The sequence below is a fragment of the Schistocerca serialis genome, chromosome 1 (genome assembly GCF_023864345.2).
Source record: "Schistocerca serialis cubense isolate TAMUIC-IGC-003099 chromosome 1, iqSchSeri2.2, whole genome shotgun sequence".
Classification (NCBI taxonomy): domain Eukaryota; kingdom Metazoa; phylum Arthropoda; class Insecta; order Orthoptera; family Acrididae; genus Schistocerca; species Schistocerca serialis.
In genome coordinates this window covers 460,131,459-460,152,037 of record NC_064638.1, presented here as the reverse complement: position 1 = coordinate 460,152,037, position 20,579 = coordinate 460,131,459, and the positions used below count along the sequence as shown (strand labels likewise).

The 20,579-nt window shown below is 38.1% G+C and overlaps 1 protein-coding gene across 1 annotated transcript in view; it reads left to right on the top strand.

Annotated features, from left to right (window-relative positions):
* LOC126473238 (histone demethylase UTY) overlaps window positions 1-12,466 on the top strand; it is a 224,612-nt gene extending 212,146 nt beyond the window's left edge. The window contains exon 21 of the mRNA XM_050100158.1: window positions 4,141-12,466. Coding sequence (XP_049956115.1) covers window positions 4,141-4,176 — 36 coding nt within the window. The 3' untranslated portion in view covers window positions 4,177-12,466. The remainder of the gene's footprint in view (window positions 1-4,140) is intronic.
* Window positions 12,467-20,579: the final 8,113 nt, after the last annotated feature.

The window sequence follows — 20,579 nt, the reverse complement described above, 5'->3', positions numbered from 1 at the left end:
TAGGCCAAGGTATTCTTGCCTATCATAAGAGGCGACTAAAAGGAGTCTCACACGTTTCGGCCTTTATGTGATCGTCCCTTGTAGGGTGTGACCTCCATTTTTCAAAATTTTCCCGAAGAGTGAGCCAATTGGAGCAGGATGCCTTACATGGTGCAAAGTGTCCATCATGCGCCGAGCCCTTTCACATCCTTCGTCGACCTGGATCCGCACTTCTGCTCATTTTCCAGCTGTTGGGCAAGGTCACCCTCCTGGGCTCGTTTTCCTCCGTCCTCTGTGCAGTATCGCTTTCTCCGCTGTCGACGATAATGGACTTCTCAGCTCATTTGTGCCTGATATCCAGCATGGGAGCCAGTCCATTGTGGTGGGGCCACCATGTACCCTGTTGGTTGTAGCCCCCTGACCACACAGGTCATGCCTGCACTGTTACTTCCCCATGTATGCCAAGGAGTAGTTGCCTGTCGCCCTGGGGCATCGGGTCTCTTGGCAATGGCCATCCTGCCAGGTGGCCTTTGCTGTGGCTGAGTGGCGCCCATGGGGAGAGTCCCTGGTTGGAGTGGGTGGCATCAGGGTGGATGACCCACCATAAAGTGTAGTACATCATCTCTTGCTGGTGGTCAAACACCAACATTCTCTAAGCAGTCAAGGTCTAACTTCAATGCTAAGAAATATGACCCCAAATCATTCCCCCCCCCCCCCCCCCCCCTCCGCCTCCCTTCCTGGCCACACTATGGGAGGAATGCCAGGCTAAGGATGGCAGCGAAGCTTATTCAACCCGGTACCTTGTATGTACAAGAGTTGATGGGGAATCTTTCTTGTCAATGAAACCTCAGGTTTCCTTTGGAGCATTTAGAGAACAAGTTTGGGGGGATGGGGGGCTTGTCCAAAATGTGGTCAGGGTTGGTCTTGATCAAACCAGCATCCTCTGCCCAGTCACAGGCACTACTCATGTGTGACAAGCTGGGAGATGTTTCTGTTTCCATCACGCCCCGTAAGAGGTTAAATATGGTCCAGGGTATCATGTTTTACATGGACCTTATTCTGCAGTCGGACAATGAGGTGCATGCCAATTTACAGGGTGAGGTGTCCATTTCGTCTGGTGCCTTCACCGGGGTCGAGGGATAATCAGGTTGCCACCGGTGCCATTGTCTGGGCCTTTGAGGGTGACACATTACCCGAGAAGGTAAAGGTGATGGTCTACCACTGTGATGTAAAGCCATATATTCCTCTCCCAGTGCAATGCTTTAAGTGCTGGAAGTTCGGCCATATGTCTTCCCACTGTACTTCCAGCATCACCTGTCAGGATTGTGGACGCCCTTCACATCCCAATACTTCCTGTGCCCTGCCTCCCATCTGTGTCAGCTGTGGAGAGCACCATTTGCCTTGCTCGCCAGACTGCCAGGATTCTCCAGAAGAAAGAAAAACAATGGAATAAAAGACCCTGGACTGACTGACCTACACTGAGGCTAAGAGAAAATACGAGAGGCTACATCCTGTGCATATGACGTCAACCTAGGCTGCCGCTATGACAACGGTTCTACCATCTTCCATTCTGCCGCATACAGTTAGCTCTCAGAGCCGTCAGACTCCACCTGCCCCGTTGATGGTGGGGGGCACTTCCCTCCCTGTTGCTCCTGCACAACCTACTTCAGGAACACTGCCCGCCCCCAACCATCGGGGATGTCAGTTCCCACTCAGCCGGAGAAGCGTAAGCCTTCTTCAGCTCCTCTTGCCAGGAAGGAATCCCTTGGGTCACTCCCTTCCCATGTTCCTATCAGTGGTAAAGTTGACACCCGCCAGTGGCCGAAGCAACCATGGGTAGTCGGTCGTAGGGCTTCATGGTCCTCCTCAGTCACTGAGACAGAATCAGTGAAGCCCTCGCAGTCAGAAAAACCTAAGGAGCAGCGACAGAAACCAAAAAAGAAAAAGTCCCCCAAGAAGCAAGGCACTGCGGTGGCACCCACACCACCACTACCCACAAGCTCTGTGTCTGACGATGACGTGGAGATTCTGGTGTCCACTGAGGACCTAGATCTCACTGTGCCCTCCCTCGCACACACTCTCATCTGGTGGCAGCATTGAGTGTTTCATGTCTTCCAAGTCTCACAATCACGTAATCTTCCAGTGGAATTGCGGCGGTTTTTTCCACCACCTGGCTGAGCTACAGCAACTGTTAAGCTTTACACCTACTTTCTGCATTGCCCTCCAGGAAACATAGCTCCAGGTATTGCAGACCACTACCTTCTGTGGCTATAAGGGATATTACAGGAACTGTAGTGACTATAATAGAGTGTCAGATGGAGTTTGTGTCTATATCCTGAACTTACTATGTAGTGAACCTGTGCCCGTTCAAACCTCTCTTGAAGGATAAGGACGACGCAGGAAATACCTGTCTCCACCTCCAGGTGGTGCAGTACACCTGAACATATTGACTGCACTGATTGATCAACTCCGTAAACCTTTCCTATTTTTGGGAGATTTTAACGCGCATAACCCCTTGTGGGGTGCCGCTGTGCTTACTGGCCAAGGTAGGGAGGTGGAAAATTTGCTATCACAACTCGACCTCTGCCTCTTAAATACAGGTGCCCCCACACATTTCAGTGTGGCACACATGGCACGTATTTGGCCATTGATTTCTCGGTTTGCAGTCGTGGCCTCCTCCCATCTATCCACTGGAGAGCACATGACAACTTGTGTGGTAGTGCCCGCTTCCCCATCTTCCTGTCACTCCCCCAATCCAAGGACTGTAGCAAGTATTTCACCTGGTGACCTTTTTGCTACTTCATTATAGTAACAGCTTTCTTAAGATAAATAACAGATTTATTTGCAGATTAAGAAGCCTCTTTTTTTTACACGTTTCCATTCTGTTGCACTTAATTATAAATTTGAAGCTTACAAACACAGGACCATGTAACATGTTCTGCCTCTGTTGATTGTTTGAAATATCCTGGACAAAGTCCTAAATTGTAACATAGCTCGTTGATTCTTTTTTACACTATTCAGTGTGACATAATGCTTTTGGAAGTAATTAATTATTAAGAATAAGACAGATCAAACAATGAAAACTCCAGGTAGGAGTATTAACGATGTAGGGAAAGACAGAGTGCTACTTACCGTAAAAAAAGACACATCTAGTTGCAGACAGTCGTGATTAAACGACACTCACGTGTAGCTTTCAGCCATAGCCTTTGTCAGTACACACACACACACACACACACACACACACACACACACACACCCGCACGCGAGACTGCCAACTCCAGTATCTGGGACCAGAATGGATTCCAGCTCGAGATGCTGGAGTCGTCAGTCTCGTGTGTGTGTGTGTGTGTGTGTGTGTGTGTGTGTGTGTGTGTGTGTGTTTACTGATGAAGGCTGTGACTGGAGGCTGTATCTGAGTGTCTTTAAATTGTGCCTGTCTGCAACTTGATGTGTCTTCTTTACGGTAAGTAGCGACCTGTTTTTTCCTTAATTGTTAAGAAAAAAGACAATTGTTATAAAACATAAAATTTAAAACGTAACTGTTTTATATCATTCCTAACTTGCCAGACTATTTAGCATAATATCAATTGTATTTTCCCCAATTCTTTAGTTTCACCATTGATAGGGGGGACATTATCTGATGATATTATGCAAGTATTCAAAGTTTTATGTATATTCTCATTTAGTTTAAAATTATAGAATGTAAAGTAGATATGGTCGATGCATATTTAGATCAATTTACAAACAGTGACAGTGTTCCATAATCATTATACATAATCCTTACAGTCTCTAAGAGTGTCAGTAGCATTTAGCTACCTAAAGTATTCTTATCAGTATACTCATACAATAAAAGAAATTTCATTTAGGTAACAAACTACCTGTAACCCACAACAGTAGCTGCTGGACTAGCGCACCTGAAGTAAAAAGTGTACTGGTGCTAAGGCAGCAAGGTATCCAGAACAGCTTCTGTGACGTTTGAAAAGTAAGAGTGATGTACTGCAGAAAAGATTAAAATCAATAAGGCCAAAAGCTCATAAAAATCTGTGTGGCAGTTGTTGATCCCTGTCCCTCTCCCTCCACAACTTTTTAATTATATGCACTTTGTGATATAATATGTTAATTAGGTGTGTAACACAAACAATTTTTGTTTTTTTTTTTCAGAAAAGCCCATCAAATCAATTGAGCCTACCATCATGATGACTACAAATGCTAGCATTAGCAAGTAGGTAATGGTCTGCTGCAGCAAGCTTGGAACAATGAGCTTAAGCTGCAAAATTTGTGTTGAATCCTCACTATGCATGATCTCCATTACTGGGGAGTGGAAGATATATTTCTACAAGTGAAACATTTCACATTATATATAAAGCCTTTTTTTATGAAAAGAGTGAAATGCAGAATTCAGAGTTATATTTTAATACAAATATAAAGTAATTTTACGAAGACTCACAACTGTAGATCAAGACAAAAAGGAAATAAAGTGATGTGCTGCATAGACTGACCTCATGTTGAAAGAAAGGCAGTAGGATATGTACTAGTGACAATCTGCCTGCTGCATGTTTATGTGCATCTTGTAAATAGGGGAAGTAATTTGTGGATGTACATCGAAACATTTCTATGAATGTCAAACGGGTGATCTCATGTTTTATCCTCATGTTTTGAACAGTGGATAAATATATTTGTACAGTTTCTATTTATTAGGACATTGTGGAATGTGAAAAACCTGAGTATCAGGTCACAAGCAATTCAAGTGTAAATAATTAACGAGAACGTTACTTGAAGCAATTATGAGAATTGCTTATTTAGGAAGACAGTATAACACCTGCCTAAGAAATTACAGGGCAATTGATACTAAATTTTTGACAGTGTATTAATGTCCAACAAATTTAGTGCTGCAATCAACAGTTATGTGATGAGCTTCTTAAAAATTAAGAGACTATGTAAAGCTGTAATTTGATAACAAAATATGAAAGTGAAAAATATTTTATGGTAGTTTCTGGAGTTAAAGTCACAGGGCATTAATTATTACACAATTTTGTGTATTGGATCATTGGTAGTGATCTACTTTCTTCCTTTTAAGACACGTGTTGACTCAAGCGATGCAATATTTGAATTGTGATTTTGTGATAAGACTGACTTTCACTGCCAAAAGGAAGTAAGAATTTCGTTTTTGGATTAATGGTGTGCTGTTGAAAGAATCTGAAGTAATGTGTAATTACTTTGCAGTTACCACGCATTTGTTTATATGCACAGGATTTGTTGTATAGTATTCAGATTTAAAAGAACTAGCTATCACTGCCAGTAGCTTATTTGCATAAACTGCATAGTGCTTGTTAAACTTTTAGAAATCTATTTAACACACAAAACCAACTTGACCTTTATTTGTGGCATATATAGGATGTTCTATTTTATATGAGAATGGTATGTTTTGTTTGTTTCTGTAGACTGAGTTTAGGATTCATGTAAATAATTTATGATAAGTAATAACAATATTAAAAATGAAAATGGAACATCCATTGCAGTTCGACAAACAGTATGTGAAATGAAAAAATGTATTAGATCTTTTACTCTGAAGCTTGTAGTGGCTCGTTCATTTTCTAATGTAAATCATCCTTTGAGGTAATTTATTTAAGAATTGACATGATTATCTTATTCTCCAGAGTTTAATTACATATTTTAATAATTGTTGTGTATTTTACTATGTTAATATTTTCCTAGAGATCTTTATCCTCTGTGAAAGAGTTGTCTAAATGTAATTTTTATTTCTTTACACTTCTGGTGACTATTTGGTTAATGTATTTTGAGTCACAACTGTTAAAATATTCCATTACAGCTCTAGCCACAGTTACGGTAAACTTCAGAATGTCTTGCAGGCTGTGAATATTTTGTCAGTAGATGATAAAGTAAAATCAATTTTTGACAGTTATGATATAGAAATGTAATAATCCTAAGTTATTTGGTTTTTAACACATGCCCTTATAGTGTTGACTCTTATGTTTGTATCTTGAGTGTGTTCTTTTGGTTCAGTATTGGAATGGATCACAGCTAATAATTTTAATTAAAAGAAGCATATGATGTGGAAAAGAGGTATATGTAAAGACACACATACACAAACTATATTCACTTTTTTGTTGCCAAGCCACTGAAACAGATGTCGTGGTATATCACAGATGTGCAAGGCACTTTGTTTATACATATATTCATAGATATATATACCTATACATATATCTGTCATTCTTTTTATGGTAATAATTTGCCTCTACGTGTGGCAGTGTATAAGCTTTTTGTTCTTATTTCTGTAATCATTTGATGTGCTGATTTTATTGTTTACAATATGATTAAATTTGTCAAAACCTGTGCATATTGTAGGTTTTGTACTGGCTCTGGTATTCTTAAAAAATTTTGAAAGATAGAAAAGAAAAAGGAAAAAGTAGCTTTTGTATTTATAGGGAGAACAAATCCCTACAATGGGTGTATTATTGTTACTGAATTTTGTGTGCATTTAAAAAAATTTTTATTGTGAAAAATGTGTTAACATTGTCAGTGAACAATACTGCACAGTACATTATAAATTGTGGCATAAATAAGTGAGAAGGTTGGACATGCCAGTCTGCATCCGTAATGTGTTCCTTGTATCTGTTGTGTCACATCATAAAAATTGTAAAAATGAGTTAGCTAATCAATAGATGCCAAGATCTCTTTAAAAATCATAAGTCAACAAAACCTATTAGAGTATACTTGTTGACTTCGTGTATGAGAATAATATATTTACATGGGTTAATGAATGTAGGGCATGAAGACGTATATTGCTTGTTTTTTTGGAATTGATGAGAAAATTTCAGCAAGTTCACTCATGGGGCATCACATATTTTTCACCCTCAACAGCATTCATTGGTTAAAAAGCCAGAGGTAATAAAGTAAAAATCTTATAATGCCATTTCCTCTCTGGTTAACATTGAGCTTAATACTGTGTGTCTCCTTCCTTTTAACTCTGTAATGTGTTACGAGCTGCAATAAGAGTTATAATGATTCTCACAAAAATAGGTGGGTCAAGGTCATCTCACCATCTTACAGCAATGCCAGTTAGTGGTATTTTCAAATGTTAGTGATATTTCTGAAAAAAATGCTGTACATCTCTTATTTTTAATCCAAAATAGTTTTTGTCTCGTGTCACCTACTAACAAGATATTCCAGTCACGGCAGTATACAAGTACTTGCATATTACTGCCAGGATTCTTGATATGATGGCTTCCCGTAAAAATATTCCCTACCACCTGTAGGGATTACATTTGCAACTCTTCCCCACCCAAAACACCAATATTCACTATACAAAAGTGCCTGTAGATATTTTTGGGCCACCATTTTCCTTGAAGTGGTGCCAGACATATTTCTTCCTATGGGTTTGCGAAAACCAAGTTTCATTCAGATAAGGCTTGTTGTCCTCTGTATGCAATAAATGCATAGTTCACAAAAATTTATTTCGCAAGGTAGCAATATCCCTTTGTTCCATAAGAAATGTCAGCAATGCCAGTTAGTGGTATTTTCAAATGTTAGTGATATTTCTGAAAAAAAATGCTATACATCTCTTATTTTTAGTCCAAAATCGTTTTTGTCTCGTGTCACCTACTAACAAGATATTCCAGTCACGGCAGTATACAAGTACTTGCATATTACTGCCAGGATTCTTGATGTGATGGCTTCCCTTAAAAATATTCCCTACCACCTGTAGTGATTACATTTGCAACTCTTCCCCACCCAAAACACCAATATTCACTATACAAAAGTGCCTGTAGATATTTTTGGGCCACCATTTTCCTTGAAGTGGTGCCAGACATATTTCTTCCTATGGGTTTGCGAAAACCAAGTTTCATTCAGATAAGGCTTGTTGTCCTCTGTATGCAATAAATGCATAGTTAACAAAAATGTATTTCCCAAGGTAGCAATATCCCTTTGTTCCATAAGAAATTTTTGTTCGTCCTCACATTTTCTGGTCATAAAACCAATGTCATTTAGAAGGGGAAGAATGAACGTTCTCAAGCCCTTATACTCAATTTTGTATTAGTCGTGGACTTCATTAGACCTAGGATACTATCCTCTATTGTAGTATTCTAACACATTCCTACAGCATACTTTTTTTTATTAAAATCATCCATTTGAGTAAATCTATTTTCCAGTTTATATCCCTTATGTGGTGAATGGAAGAAAGCATTCACACCTACAGCCTCTGAAGAAGTTAATCACTAACATGTTGCACTGTTCTTTCTGTGACTCCACAAGCTTTTGCTGTCAACTTTTGTACTTGGGCAAAGTAGTGTTCATTCTGGCTCCCTCATCACAAGCAAGTTAATTGAATAACTTTTAATTAAACATTACATATTTAGTTCGTTTTCTAATGTACATTCAGTCCCGGCATACACTAAGAATATATGGACTACCAACTAATCTATGCATAGAATGTTACTCTTTATAACTGTCTGTAAAGCAGAATAAGTTCACAAAAAAGCAAAACCAAATATACGGAAGTAGCGAATTGTGACGACTGACCTGCTGGCACCTGTCATGGCAACACACCAGTGTCAGGGTCAAAGTGGGGGGAGACGTAAGGAGCAACCTTGAGCAGCCTACTTTTTTGACAGAAACTTTAAAAATTCAAGCCAATTATTATTCTGTTTTGTAAGAGACTATTGGGCTGTTCAGCATTACTTGAGAGTTATTTTTGCAGCAACAACTGCAGGATGTTACATAAACTATTATTTTATTGTAACCATGAGAGCCTCATTAGAGATAATTACCATAGCTTGGGAAGGAGCTGAGTTTTATTGTAATATAAAAAGTAACAACAGTTGTTGCCAAAAATAATTATACTGAAAAACAAAGCCATCTACATAATTAGAATTTGTAACTGAGGTTTGAAAAGCTTTTCCCCCCTTCAGTTAAAGTATACTTTATTTCACATATGGACATGTATAATTACGTATTATTTCCCTAACAATACTATGAAAAAGATAGTTGCTACTCACCATGCACCAGGCATGCTGAGTCATAGATAGGCACCATAAAAAGACTGTCAGAAAATGAGCTTTCGGCCAACAAGCCTTCATTAGGAGGGTAAAAAAAGAAAAAAACCACACACACACACACACACACACACACAACTTGCATACACATGACAGCAGTATCTGGCTGCTGAGGTTGGTGGTCCGTTTGTTGTGCCTATCTGCGACTCAGCATCTCTGCTGTATGATGAGTAGCAACTATCGTTTTCATAATATTGTTACATTCCATACTGGATTTTCCATGGTGGGACATTACTTCTCTAGGTACTTTAAGATTGTGTTCTCCTCATAGACAGTGGTATTAAGAGAGAGAAGCTTTTCTGCACCAGAAGCCATCACTTTTAAAGATACTTCACTGATAAAAAAATGTTTGCCTTCCTACATAAATTACTTACCAACCCAAGGATGTAGTACACCAACAAGTATAAAATTTAAGCTTCTGACTTATTCAAAAATAGTTAGGAATAAGAAGGGAGGGGAAACATAAACACCAATCATAACTCTTGAGAAATAATTTTGATAAGTAGGGAATGCAAGGCTATTGTCGCCATAAAAGAAATGGATTGTTCAGATTTCATGGTATTTCAGCTGGAGTGCAACTGGAAATACCAGTTATCATATATGTGAATGAATGCTTACCTATCATTATTACAAGAACAAATATATGGTGTCAAAATTGCCTTATTAGCAAACAAGTGAAAAATAAATTTTACTATAGTTCTCTTCAGTTAGGTTAACATTGTGAAATAATTAGTAGAAATCAAGGATGTGTACTAATACCTATTTCAGGGAGTAAAATACTTGTGTATGTATCTTACAACTAATAGGGTTCTGCATATTCACAGTGCAAGTCACATTCACATTATCAGGAACACACAAGCAATCTATTTATGAAACAGAAGGGAGGACAACTCATTAAATTTTGTACACAGATTTTTTCTCGTGCCTTATTGTCATATCTATTTGCATTGTTTGTACACTAAACTGTCCATAATTACCCAATGTAAATTACAATTTGTGCAAACTTACTTAATCATTTCTCAGATAAGCATAACAGTAATTAATACAAGAGAAAAAGATATTGACTTACAATGGGTATATACCCAAATTTGCAGATATTCTTGGAAGGGAAGCTGCAAGTTTTGTCCACTCCCCCTCCCCACAGACTAAATTCATTGTTACTTTATTAAACTAACTCATGGTTATGGGTCTGGTGGTACTGTGTCACAAATTAAATTTCTCTCATTGTGTAAAGGGCTATTTAGAAATTATCATTTTCCTGGTATTTTTTTTACTCACATTTCATTTTAGGTTCATACTCACATGAGAATCTAAGTTACATGGTAGTTTTGCATCTTGGGTCCATTAATTGCAGCTTTACATTTTCCCTTTATTACACAATAACGTGTTTGACATTATTTTTATGACAGGAAACTACCTCTTTGCTTTGTGTTTGTGGTACCAGCAAAAATTTAAGGTAGTACAGTGCTTTTTATTCTAGTTACACTTTTACAGAATTTTTGGGTCCTGAAACACACCACATTTGTCCAAGAACTCAAAGCTTGTATTATAAATTTGATTTCACACTCGTACTGTTTACAACACACCATTCGATATTTGCTTGTGATGCGTATAGATACTCATTCAGATACATTAGCAACTATTTTTTGATCATTTATTAATTGGAAAAGATACTACAGACCTAACTTAAGTTCTCTCTAATATGTTTTCTAAATAAACTTATGTCAGAAAACAACTTTTGAAAGTCCGTCAGTATAATCTTGCTGCCTTTGTATTTCAAGCTTCATGCTTAATAATTTTCTCTAGTACTGTGTGCTGTTGAATTTATAACTAATGGAAAGGCTGTGTGAAAGTGTAGAAGGAAGACATTCACAATACCGTCAAAGATAATCTTATTGCACAGCCTTTCCCAGAAATGGGTGTAGGGGGAAAGAGGCTACCTGAGTTCATTAAAAACAAAACAAAAAAAAGAGGGTTGGTTTTTATGCTGAAGCCAAGTGAAGCAAAATATAAATGCACATCAATGTGATTGCAGAAAATGTATGTAGTTTCTCATACAGAAAAATGAATGAATTAGAAAGTAAGTACATTGTGTACATGGTATATAATAACTGAACACTGCCAATAATTTGTGATAGTATATTTCTTTTTAAAATAAGAAATACATGTTGATTGCCACTTTTACACTGCCCCAGGTCGTTCATCACATATTCATGTAAATCTTCATCAAGACTGAAGAGAAAAATGTTTTGTTGGCAGATCACAAACTTTTTATAGAAAATGTTAAATAATAATGAAAAAAATCACAAAATTAAGGTGTATGCAATGAATTGAACTTGTACATCAATCATTCAGGTGATGAAAGCTGTAATGTTCTTTTCCTCACCAGTTTCTAGCTTGAAAACAGTTGCCCCAAAAGCTGTTCTCAACATCATCTAAACTTTTCTGTCAAGCTGTCTGCAGTCTTTTTCTTGTTTACAATCTCCACAGAATGTAACTTTTTGATTATGGTAAATTTGTCTGCCAATTAATGTAATTGAAAATTTGATTAGAGTACCTCTAATTAAACTGTAATACACAAAGTTCTTTTGAAGTCAGCACTCACACAATTTCAGATTTGGATCCATAAATACTTCTCAGGTCATGAATGTGTTTGACTGTAGAGAGATTAAGAAATGTGCTGTAATAATGAAGTTATTCACAGAACATTTTTGTCAGGCTATTAAAAAAATTGACCAGAAAGGATAATGTCTATGTGTCAGTTATCATTGGTGAATCAGTACCATGTTTCGCTTTGCTATCTCCTACAGCAATCATACAGGATTGAATTTTAATCAAGATGCATAATAGATAGCAACTTTTGTTGCTGATTATGTTCAGACTAGTTGCATCTCACTGATTAACATGGATTCAAATTTTCGTAAAATGTTGTAGTAGGTATTCTTTCCTTAATTTCATCTAGCTTAACTCTGAAAAATTAATATGAAACTTTTGAACTTTGAAAGAATTTTCTTGACTTTGTATGTAATGTAAACATTTTATTTGATCATTATGGGCCAATCCAATTGCATGACTGGGGATAATGAGTTTGATATCAACTGCATACAGCATTCACTTTCTCTTCAGTCCATGTTGAAACAACTTACAGAATTCAGTGCCTTCAGTAGTCCTTTGTAATAATATTTTGTAATGTAACAGTTGCACATTGTTGATCTCCTTCTTTACCAAACTGTGTTTGCCATTATCATTATGTTCACAATCAAGCTCATGATGTAAATTATCAAGTTTTAAATAATGTAATGTTATTGATTTGTGAATTAATTTGTCCTTAAGATATGTTGTAATAGTAATTGTAAATGAATTTATCTGAAAAATATGAAAAACCAAGAAATAAACATTTTAGTCAGTTGAAAGCAGTCAAAATCTTACTAAAAATCATCTGACAAGTGGAAAGTAGCTCATATTATGTTTGATAGGTGTATTACCTTTATATTGTAATTTCGGTTGAATTATCATTACAGTGCATCTCTTATGAAAGAGTTAAATATCTTTCCTTCTTCCTCTCATTCCTTCTTTTGTTACAAAGAAAAAGATAAGTTTATGGTGCATGATTAGTTCAACTACAAAATGATCATCTAAAAACAAAAGTGCATTGATGGAAAAGCCTAGATTGAGTATATAGGGTGTCCAAGGAGGAATGCTCATTCAAATAAAAAAGTCTGGTAAACATGAGCTCTAAAGTGTATACATTGAGAGCTATAAGCACTTGTCCAGCAGAAGATATGTGTTTCACAGTAGTGAAGATGAAGTTGTGCTCATAGCTCTTAAGGTATACATTTTGGAGCCCATTTTTACTGGACCTTTTTTTGCACATACTACCATTTCTCAAAATATGGAAAGCAAAGAGCTTGCAGTAGAAGAGATTTGTTTCACAGTATTGGAGATGAAGTGCTCATAGCTTCTTAAAGTATTCATTTTAGAGCTCATATTTTTGCTTCGAATGATCATTCCTGTTATATCCCTGAATACTGGTGATTACTCCTGTGACACCTTATATGACACACATGATAACTATTTGCTGAATACAAGAGGCACTGATTAGCATTTATTTGTCCTTCACTGCTAATGGGTACACTAGTACATATTGTGGGGCAGGGGTCCTTTGTCATCCTTACCCACTCCTAGCTTTTGCTCCCTCTCTAATGTTCTTGGTGGTATGTTCAACTCAAGCCTGACTTCCTTCCCAGAATGCTTCCTGCACAATACTGAATTGGTTGTAATTGTGCCTTGCATATATTTTCCTGGAAATGAAATTGCTTCCACAGGTGAGGTTGCTAACAAATGAAAGTGACATACGAATGGTATATGTGTGGATGGATATGTGTGTGTGTGCGCGAGTGTATACCCATCCTTTTTTCCCCCTAAGGTAAGTCTTTCCGCTCCCGGGATTGGAATGACTCCTTACCCTCTCCCTTAAAACCCACATCCTTTTGTCCTTCCCTCTTTCCTGATGAGGCAACAGTTTGTTGCGAAAGCTTGAATTTTGTGTGTATGTTTGTGTTTGTTTGTGTGTCTATCGACGTGCCAGCACTTTCGTTTGGTAAGTCACATCATCTTTGTTTTTAGATATATTTTTCCCATGTGGAATGTTTCCCTCTATTAATATATATAATAGAAGGAAACATTCCACGTGGGGAAAAAAATATATCTAAAAACAAAGATGATGTGACTTACCAAACGAAAGCACTGGCACGTCGAAAGACACACAAACAAACACAAACATATACACAAAATTCTAGCTTTTGCAACCAACGGTTGCCTCGTCAGGAAAGAGGGAAGGAGAGGGAAAGACGAAAGGATTTGGGTATTAAGGGAGAGGGTAAGGAGTCATTCCAATCCCGGGAGCGGAAAGACTTCAATTCTGCTCTGCAGAATTTTGTGTGTATGTTTGTGTCTATCGACGTGCCAGCGCTTTCGTTTTATATATATATATATATATATATATATATATATATATATATATATATATATATATATATATATAGAGAGAGAGAGAGAGAGAGAGAGAGAGAGAGAGAGAGAGTCACACCTAGTGATATGTGGCTGGCGACCACGGGGCCCCGAGCTGAGTCCTGGCATTGCTTCCACTTACTTATGCCAGGCTCCTCACTCTTATCTTTCCTATCTGGCCACCCTCGGCCAGCTCTTGTTCTTTTCCGACCCTGACGCTATTAGGTTTCGAGGGCTAGGGGTCTTTCATTTTCCAACCTATACTTCTCATGCAGCGTCTGACCCGGAGCGGGCGGCTGCAAAAGGCGTCTGTATCCCATGTTAGGGGCGGCCTCCAGAACTGCGGAAGGCAACGGAATACCACCGCAGATTATCTTCCCTGGATAATGCAGTCTCCATTTTATGCACAAAAAATGGCTTCCTCTCATGTTAAATCAGTGTCCGGAGGTAAAATAGTCCCCCATTCGGATCTCCGGGGGGGGGGGGGGGGGGGGGACACAACTTGAAAGGAGGCAAAAAATCAAAACGAGAATTGGTACCTGGAATGTCAGAACTCTGCTACAAGCAGGAAAACTAGAAAACCTTAAAAGAGAGATGGAAAAGAATCATATGGACCTCGTAGGAGTTGCTGAAGTAAGATGGAATGGACATGGAGAGTTGCAGTCAGATGAATATGTATTCTACTACTCAGGAGGAGAAGTAAAAGGAATTAATGGAGTAGGAATGATTATGACAAAGGAATTGGCTAAATGTGTGGAATATGTAGACTATGCAAATGACCGGGTTATTGGTGTAAGGCTGAAAGGAGCACAAAAAGATTTACTGATTGTCCAGGTGTATATGCCAACTTCAGAACATGATGACCAAATTGTAGAGGAAACATACAATGTAATAGAGAGAATAATTGACGAAAATATAAAATGCTGCAAAATAGTAATGGGAGACTGGAACGCCATTGTGGGAGAAGGGAAAGAGGGAAACATAGTAGGCAGTCATGGTCTTGGAAAGAGAAATGACAGAGGTGAATGGTTAATTGACTTCTGCAGGGAAAGGCAGCTGATAGTGGCAAACACATGGTTCAAGAACCATAAGAGGAGGCTCTACACTTGGAAATCACCAGGGGATAAATATAGAAACCAAATCGATTTTATACTGGTAGAAGAAAGATACAGGAATGGAATCAAGAAGGTGCACACATTACCAGGTGCAGATATTAATAGTGACCACAACTTACTTATGGCAGAAATAGAAATAAGAATGAAAAACTGAAAAAGGCGACAATGGTGAAGAAATGGGATCTAGAGAAGATAAGGTCCAACAAAGAACAAATTACAGAAATGCTGTCTCGGGACTTTCTAAACACATTACGAGACAAAGAAGCACCTGATAATGCCAATGAGTACTGGAATATGCTGAAAGAAGGAATCATTAAAGCAGGACAGCAAAATATAGGATGTGTAAAAGGGAAAAGGTCAAAAAAACCATGGGTCACACAAGAAATGATTTCCAAGATGGAGGAGAGAAGAAAATTGAAAAACAAGAACACTGAAGATGCAAGAAAGATATACCGAAGGTTAAATAACGAACTGCGAAGAGAAACAGAGCAGGCTAGGAAAAAATGGCTAAAAGAGGAATGTGATGAAATTGAAGAACTGGACAGGAAAGGAAGATACGACTTACTATACAACAGAGTAAAGACTATGACATGGGAACAAAACAGAGCAGGAAGTGCTACTATGGAAATTTTGAGTAAAGACGAAGAGGTAGTGTATAAAGATCGTGACGATGTCCTCCAGAGATGGGAAGAATATATAAAAGAGCTATATGACACAAATAGCAAACCAGAAACTCTGGAACTTGAACCACACAACAGTGTATGTGATGAAGAGAAAGGACCGACCATCATAATGGAAGAAGTAAAGTCTGCCATTGATGCAATGAAAAATGGCAAAGCAGTAGGTACAGATACAATACCGGAAGAAATACTAAAATGCTTGAACCACAATGGAATAAGAGAAATATTGAGGTTATGTAATAAAATATATGACAGTGGTGAATGGCCTGAGGACTTTTTGACAACAGTAATGATTCCATTGCCGAAAAAACAAGGAACCAAGAAATGCAGCGAGCACAGGACAATCAGCCTCATTTCACATGCAGCCAAAGTGATGTTAAGAATAATTAATAAAAGACTTGAAAAAGTAATAGAGGAGAATCTCGGCGAGGAGCAGTTTGGCTTTAGACGGAATACGGGCACCAGAGATGCAATAGGGCTCCTACGAATCTTGGGAGAAAGGTTTATTGAAAAAGGAAGAGACCTATATATGTGCTTCATCGATTTAGAAAAGGCATTTGACAATGTGGTTTGGGACAAGCTGGCGACTATTATGAGGGAAAAGAGAGTGGACTGGAAAACCAGAAGACTTATAAACTCATTGTACCTTAATCAAAAAGTTTCAGTTAAAGTGAGAGGAGAAAGTACAAACTGGATCAGACTAGGGAAAGGAGTAAGACAAGGATGCTGTTTATCACCTACTCTTTTCAACCTGTACTTGGAAAATATGATTGACCAATGCTCATTAGATGACAAAGGAGTAGAAATTGGAGGAAGAAGAGTAGGGTGCTTGAGATTTGCTGATGACATGGTCCTTCTAGCCACAGGGGAAAAAGAATTACAGGATTTGGTGGACACCATTGCAACTAACGGAAAAAAATATGGAATGAAAATTAACACAAATAAAACAAAAGTATTGGCAATAGGAGGAAATAAAAATTGTGCTGAATGTAGAAACACTAGAACAGGTGCAAAATTTTAAGTATCTTGGAAGCAGGATAGACACCGACTGGAAGTGCACCACAGAAATTAAAACAAGGATAGCAATGGCAAAAGAGGCGTTTTATAAGAAAAGGAGAATCTTCTGCAGCGGTATGGACAGAGAACTCAGAAAGAGACTCATAAAATGTCTTGTATGGAGTGTTCTTCTATATGGCGCTGAAACATGGACTATGAGGAAAAAAGACAGAGAAAGGCTGGAGGCTTTTGAGATCTGGACATGGCGGAAGATGGAAGGAATAAGTTGGATGGACAGAGTAAAAAATGAAGAGGTACTGATAAGAGTGGGAGAGAAAAGGCAGTTACTAGATGTAATAAAGAGAAGAAAAAGAAATTGGATTGGGCATATATTAAGAAAGAATGACGGACTGATAAAAACAGTTTTAGAAGGTTATGTAGAAGGGAAAAGGAAGCGAGAAAGGAAGAGATTCCAGATACTGGACGGTACAACATACAGCAGCCTTAAGAAGGAAGCAATGGATCGCAGAAAATGGAGAGGCAAAGGACCTGCTAATATAGCAGATAACTGATGATGATATATATATATATATATATATATATATATATATATATATATATATATATATATATATATATATAGTTTTAATGAAAACTATATATTCATGCTTGTTGAACCAAACTCTCAAAACCCCTATGGGAAGAAAAGCGGGTCTACTGTATTATACTGACTTTTTTGTCCCTGAAAAATACCAAACAGAAGTTCATGGTATGTGATCTTGCCTCTGTGGTGGATAGGAGAGCCACAGTCCAGACTAATTTGCTGATCAGCTGATTTGTTTCAAAAGTGTTGTGAGGTCTCACTTTTCTCATGGTGAACTTTAATCACTTTCAGCTTCTTGTGTCATCTCTTCCTCTAAGGGAGTTCTCTAAGCATCTGAAATGAGTTCATTAATGCCCCCTGTTGATGTTCCAGAAAATCTCATTGAATGATGCCTTTGTCACCCAAAAAAAATTATCCCCATTGCTTGCTGTGCCAGTTGTTAGCTCTTTTGTATTGCAGTTCTCGTTGTGTATCAATTTAGAGAACAATGCTGAATTTCAACTTGTAGCCTCCCAAAAATATAGCTTTCATATTAACTATAGCTAATTCTACATACATACTGTGCAAGCCACCGTATGGTGTGATGGATACAGAAAAACCTCAAGGAGGTAGAGCTAAAGATATCTTGAGCTACCTTTACTTTTAGTGTAATAAAAAATAATCAAGTCACATGCAAAGCTTAAGAAAGTTTTACTTAAACTGATTACACACATATATAGAAGACAATGCCATCTTATGATATAAAAAATTTACGATTGTGGTTCTCTTCCTTAAAAGATGAATTCTACACACCTATTCTTCCTGGCAAATTGGTTAATTACATCGCAGGTGGCAACGCCGGCAGCCCCACAAGGGGGGTGGGTGGGAGTGGGAGGGTCGCGCATCCCCCCCATATGTATCCACCACTGTGTAGGCAGAGGATATCAAGCACTACTTCTAGTAATTTCCTTTCCTATTCCACTAGAAAAGGGAAAAACAATTGTTTATATACCTCTGTAAAAGTCCTGTTTTCTCTCTTCTTTCCATGGGTGGTCCATACACAAAATACACATTGGTGGCAGTCAAACCGTTCCACAGTCAGCTGCAAATTGCAGTTCTCTAAACTTTACAACAATGTTTCACAAAAAGGATGTTTGCTTCCCTCCAGGGATTCCCATTTGAGTTTCAAAGCATTTCTGTAACAACCACATATTGATCAAACCTACCAGTAACAAAGGTAATAGCACGCATCTGAATTGCTTCAATGTGTTTCTTTAATGTGATCTGATGGGGATCCCAAACACTCGAGCATTACTCAAGAATGTGTCACACAAGTGTTTCATCTGCGGTCTCCTTTATATATTAGCTACACTTTCCTAAAACTCTGCAAATAAACCAAAGTTGACTATTTGACTTCCCTACTACTGCTCTTACATGCTAATTCCAATTCATACCACCAGTAATATATTTGAACATTACAGGATGTTTTTCCTATTCATCTGCATTAATTTACATTTTTATACATTGAAACAAGCTCTTCTACAGTAACTCAACAATGATACTTTCTGGTATACTAGAGCATCATCAACAAACAGTATCAGATTGGTGCTTACCCTATCCATCAGATCATGTATGTATATAGAGAGCAAGCAGTCCCAGCCCAGTTCCCTTGGGGACTCCTGACAATACCCTTTTTCTGATGAACACTTGCTGTGCAAAACACCATAATGTGTTCTGTTACTTAAGAATTTTTTGAGCCATCCCCTCTGGACCTAGCATCTTATTTGTTTTCAACTCTTACAGTTGCTCCTCAATGTCAGGGATGCCTATTTCTGGGTCATCCATATGAGATGATTTTTTAAATGTGAAATTTAAAACTTCAACTTCCCTTTTGTTTATGTCATGTGACATCTGCGCTGTAAATATAAAAGGTGGGTTAGCGATTACTATGTCAATGCCATCTGTTTATTCTACAGATTATTCAAATGGTATATACAAACCAAAAGGCACACTTAACTTTCTGTCATGTGCAGCTGGCCTGACAGGTACAGCTGACATGTTTTTGTTTCTCTCCCTCCAATTGGTTGATGTGGAATTTCCCTGCCGTAAGTACCTTCTTATTTTCAGATGGTGTTTACAGCCCCCTCCATTAATTTTTGTATGAACTTTAGGGAGAGCAGATGTGAAGTTCGTGGGCTCTCAAGTTCATTGCTCCTGATTACATCTCATTTATGGAGATGTAAATTTTTGGTTCTTTTTCATCAGAATTGTTATTTTTCTTACTTGATGGATGAGTAATGTGAATGTTGTGAATATTTTGCAAAAACATATTGTATCCTGAACTCAGCCTTTCAGGCACATTGTGCCTGAATACATAATTATACTGCTGTTCTCTCTTTTGCACTCCAAACTCTCACAGATATGGCTCGGAATTATTACGATTTGTCTAATCTGTGTCATCTCAAAGAAATACAGCATTTGCTGATACGCAATGGCGATGAAGACCCTGATGCTATATGAGGATCTTGACAATGATGGGACTGACATTGATTCACTAGACAAGGTGGAAGAATGTGAGGGTGATTCCATAAGAGGTCAAGATGGTGAGGACACTGCTGAAGATGAAGAAGGAAGAGACAGCAAAACAAACAAAAAATTATTCGGGAAGAGATTAGAAAACCATGTGGGTCAAAAAGCCATCACATGGGACATCACATCATCATCACTCACCGTCCTGGAGTCATGGCAAATGCTAGGAATGCAAAAGTGCAGTTGAATGTTGGAATAATTCATTCATTGACAACATCCTTGAAACAAAACAATTGTCAAACACAAAACCAATACATTGGTGCTATTGAGAATCATTTTTCCAGTGTGTGTGTGTGTGTGTGTGAGAGAGAGAGAGAGAGAGAGAGAGAGAGAGAGAGAGAGAGAGAGAGAGATCAGTTCCACAGATATAACTGAACTAAGTGCTTTTATTGACTTGTTGTACCCGGCAGGAAATTGTCAAAGTCTGGAGGAACTCTTGGAGGGGGGGGGGGGGGGGGGGGGAATGAAGATGATGGCATTGAAAAATTCAGTCTCGTGATGAATCTCAAATGATTTAAGACTCTGATATATTGCCTTCATTTTGACAACCGAA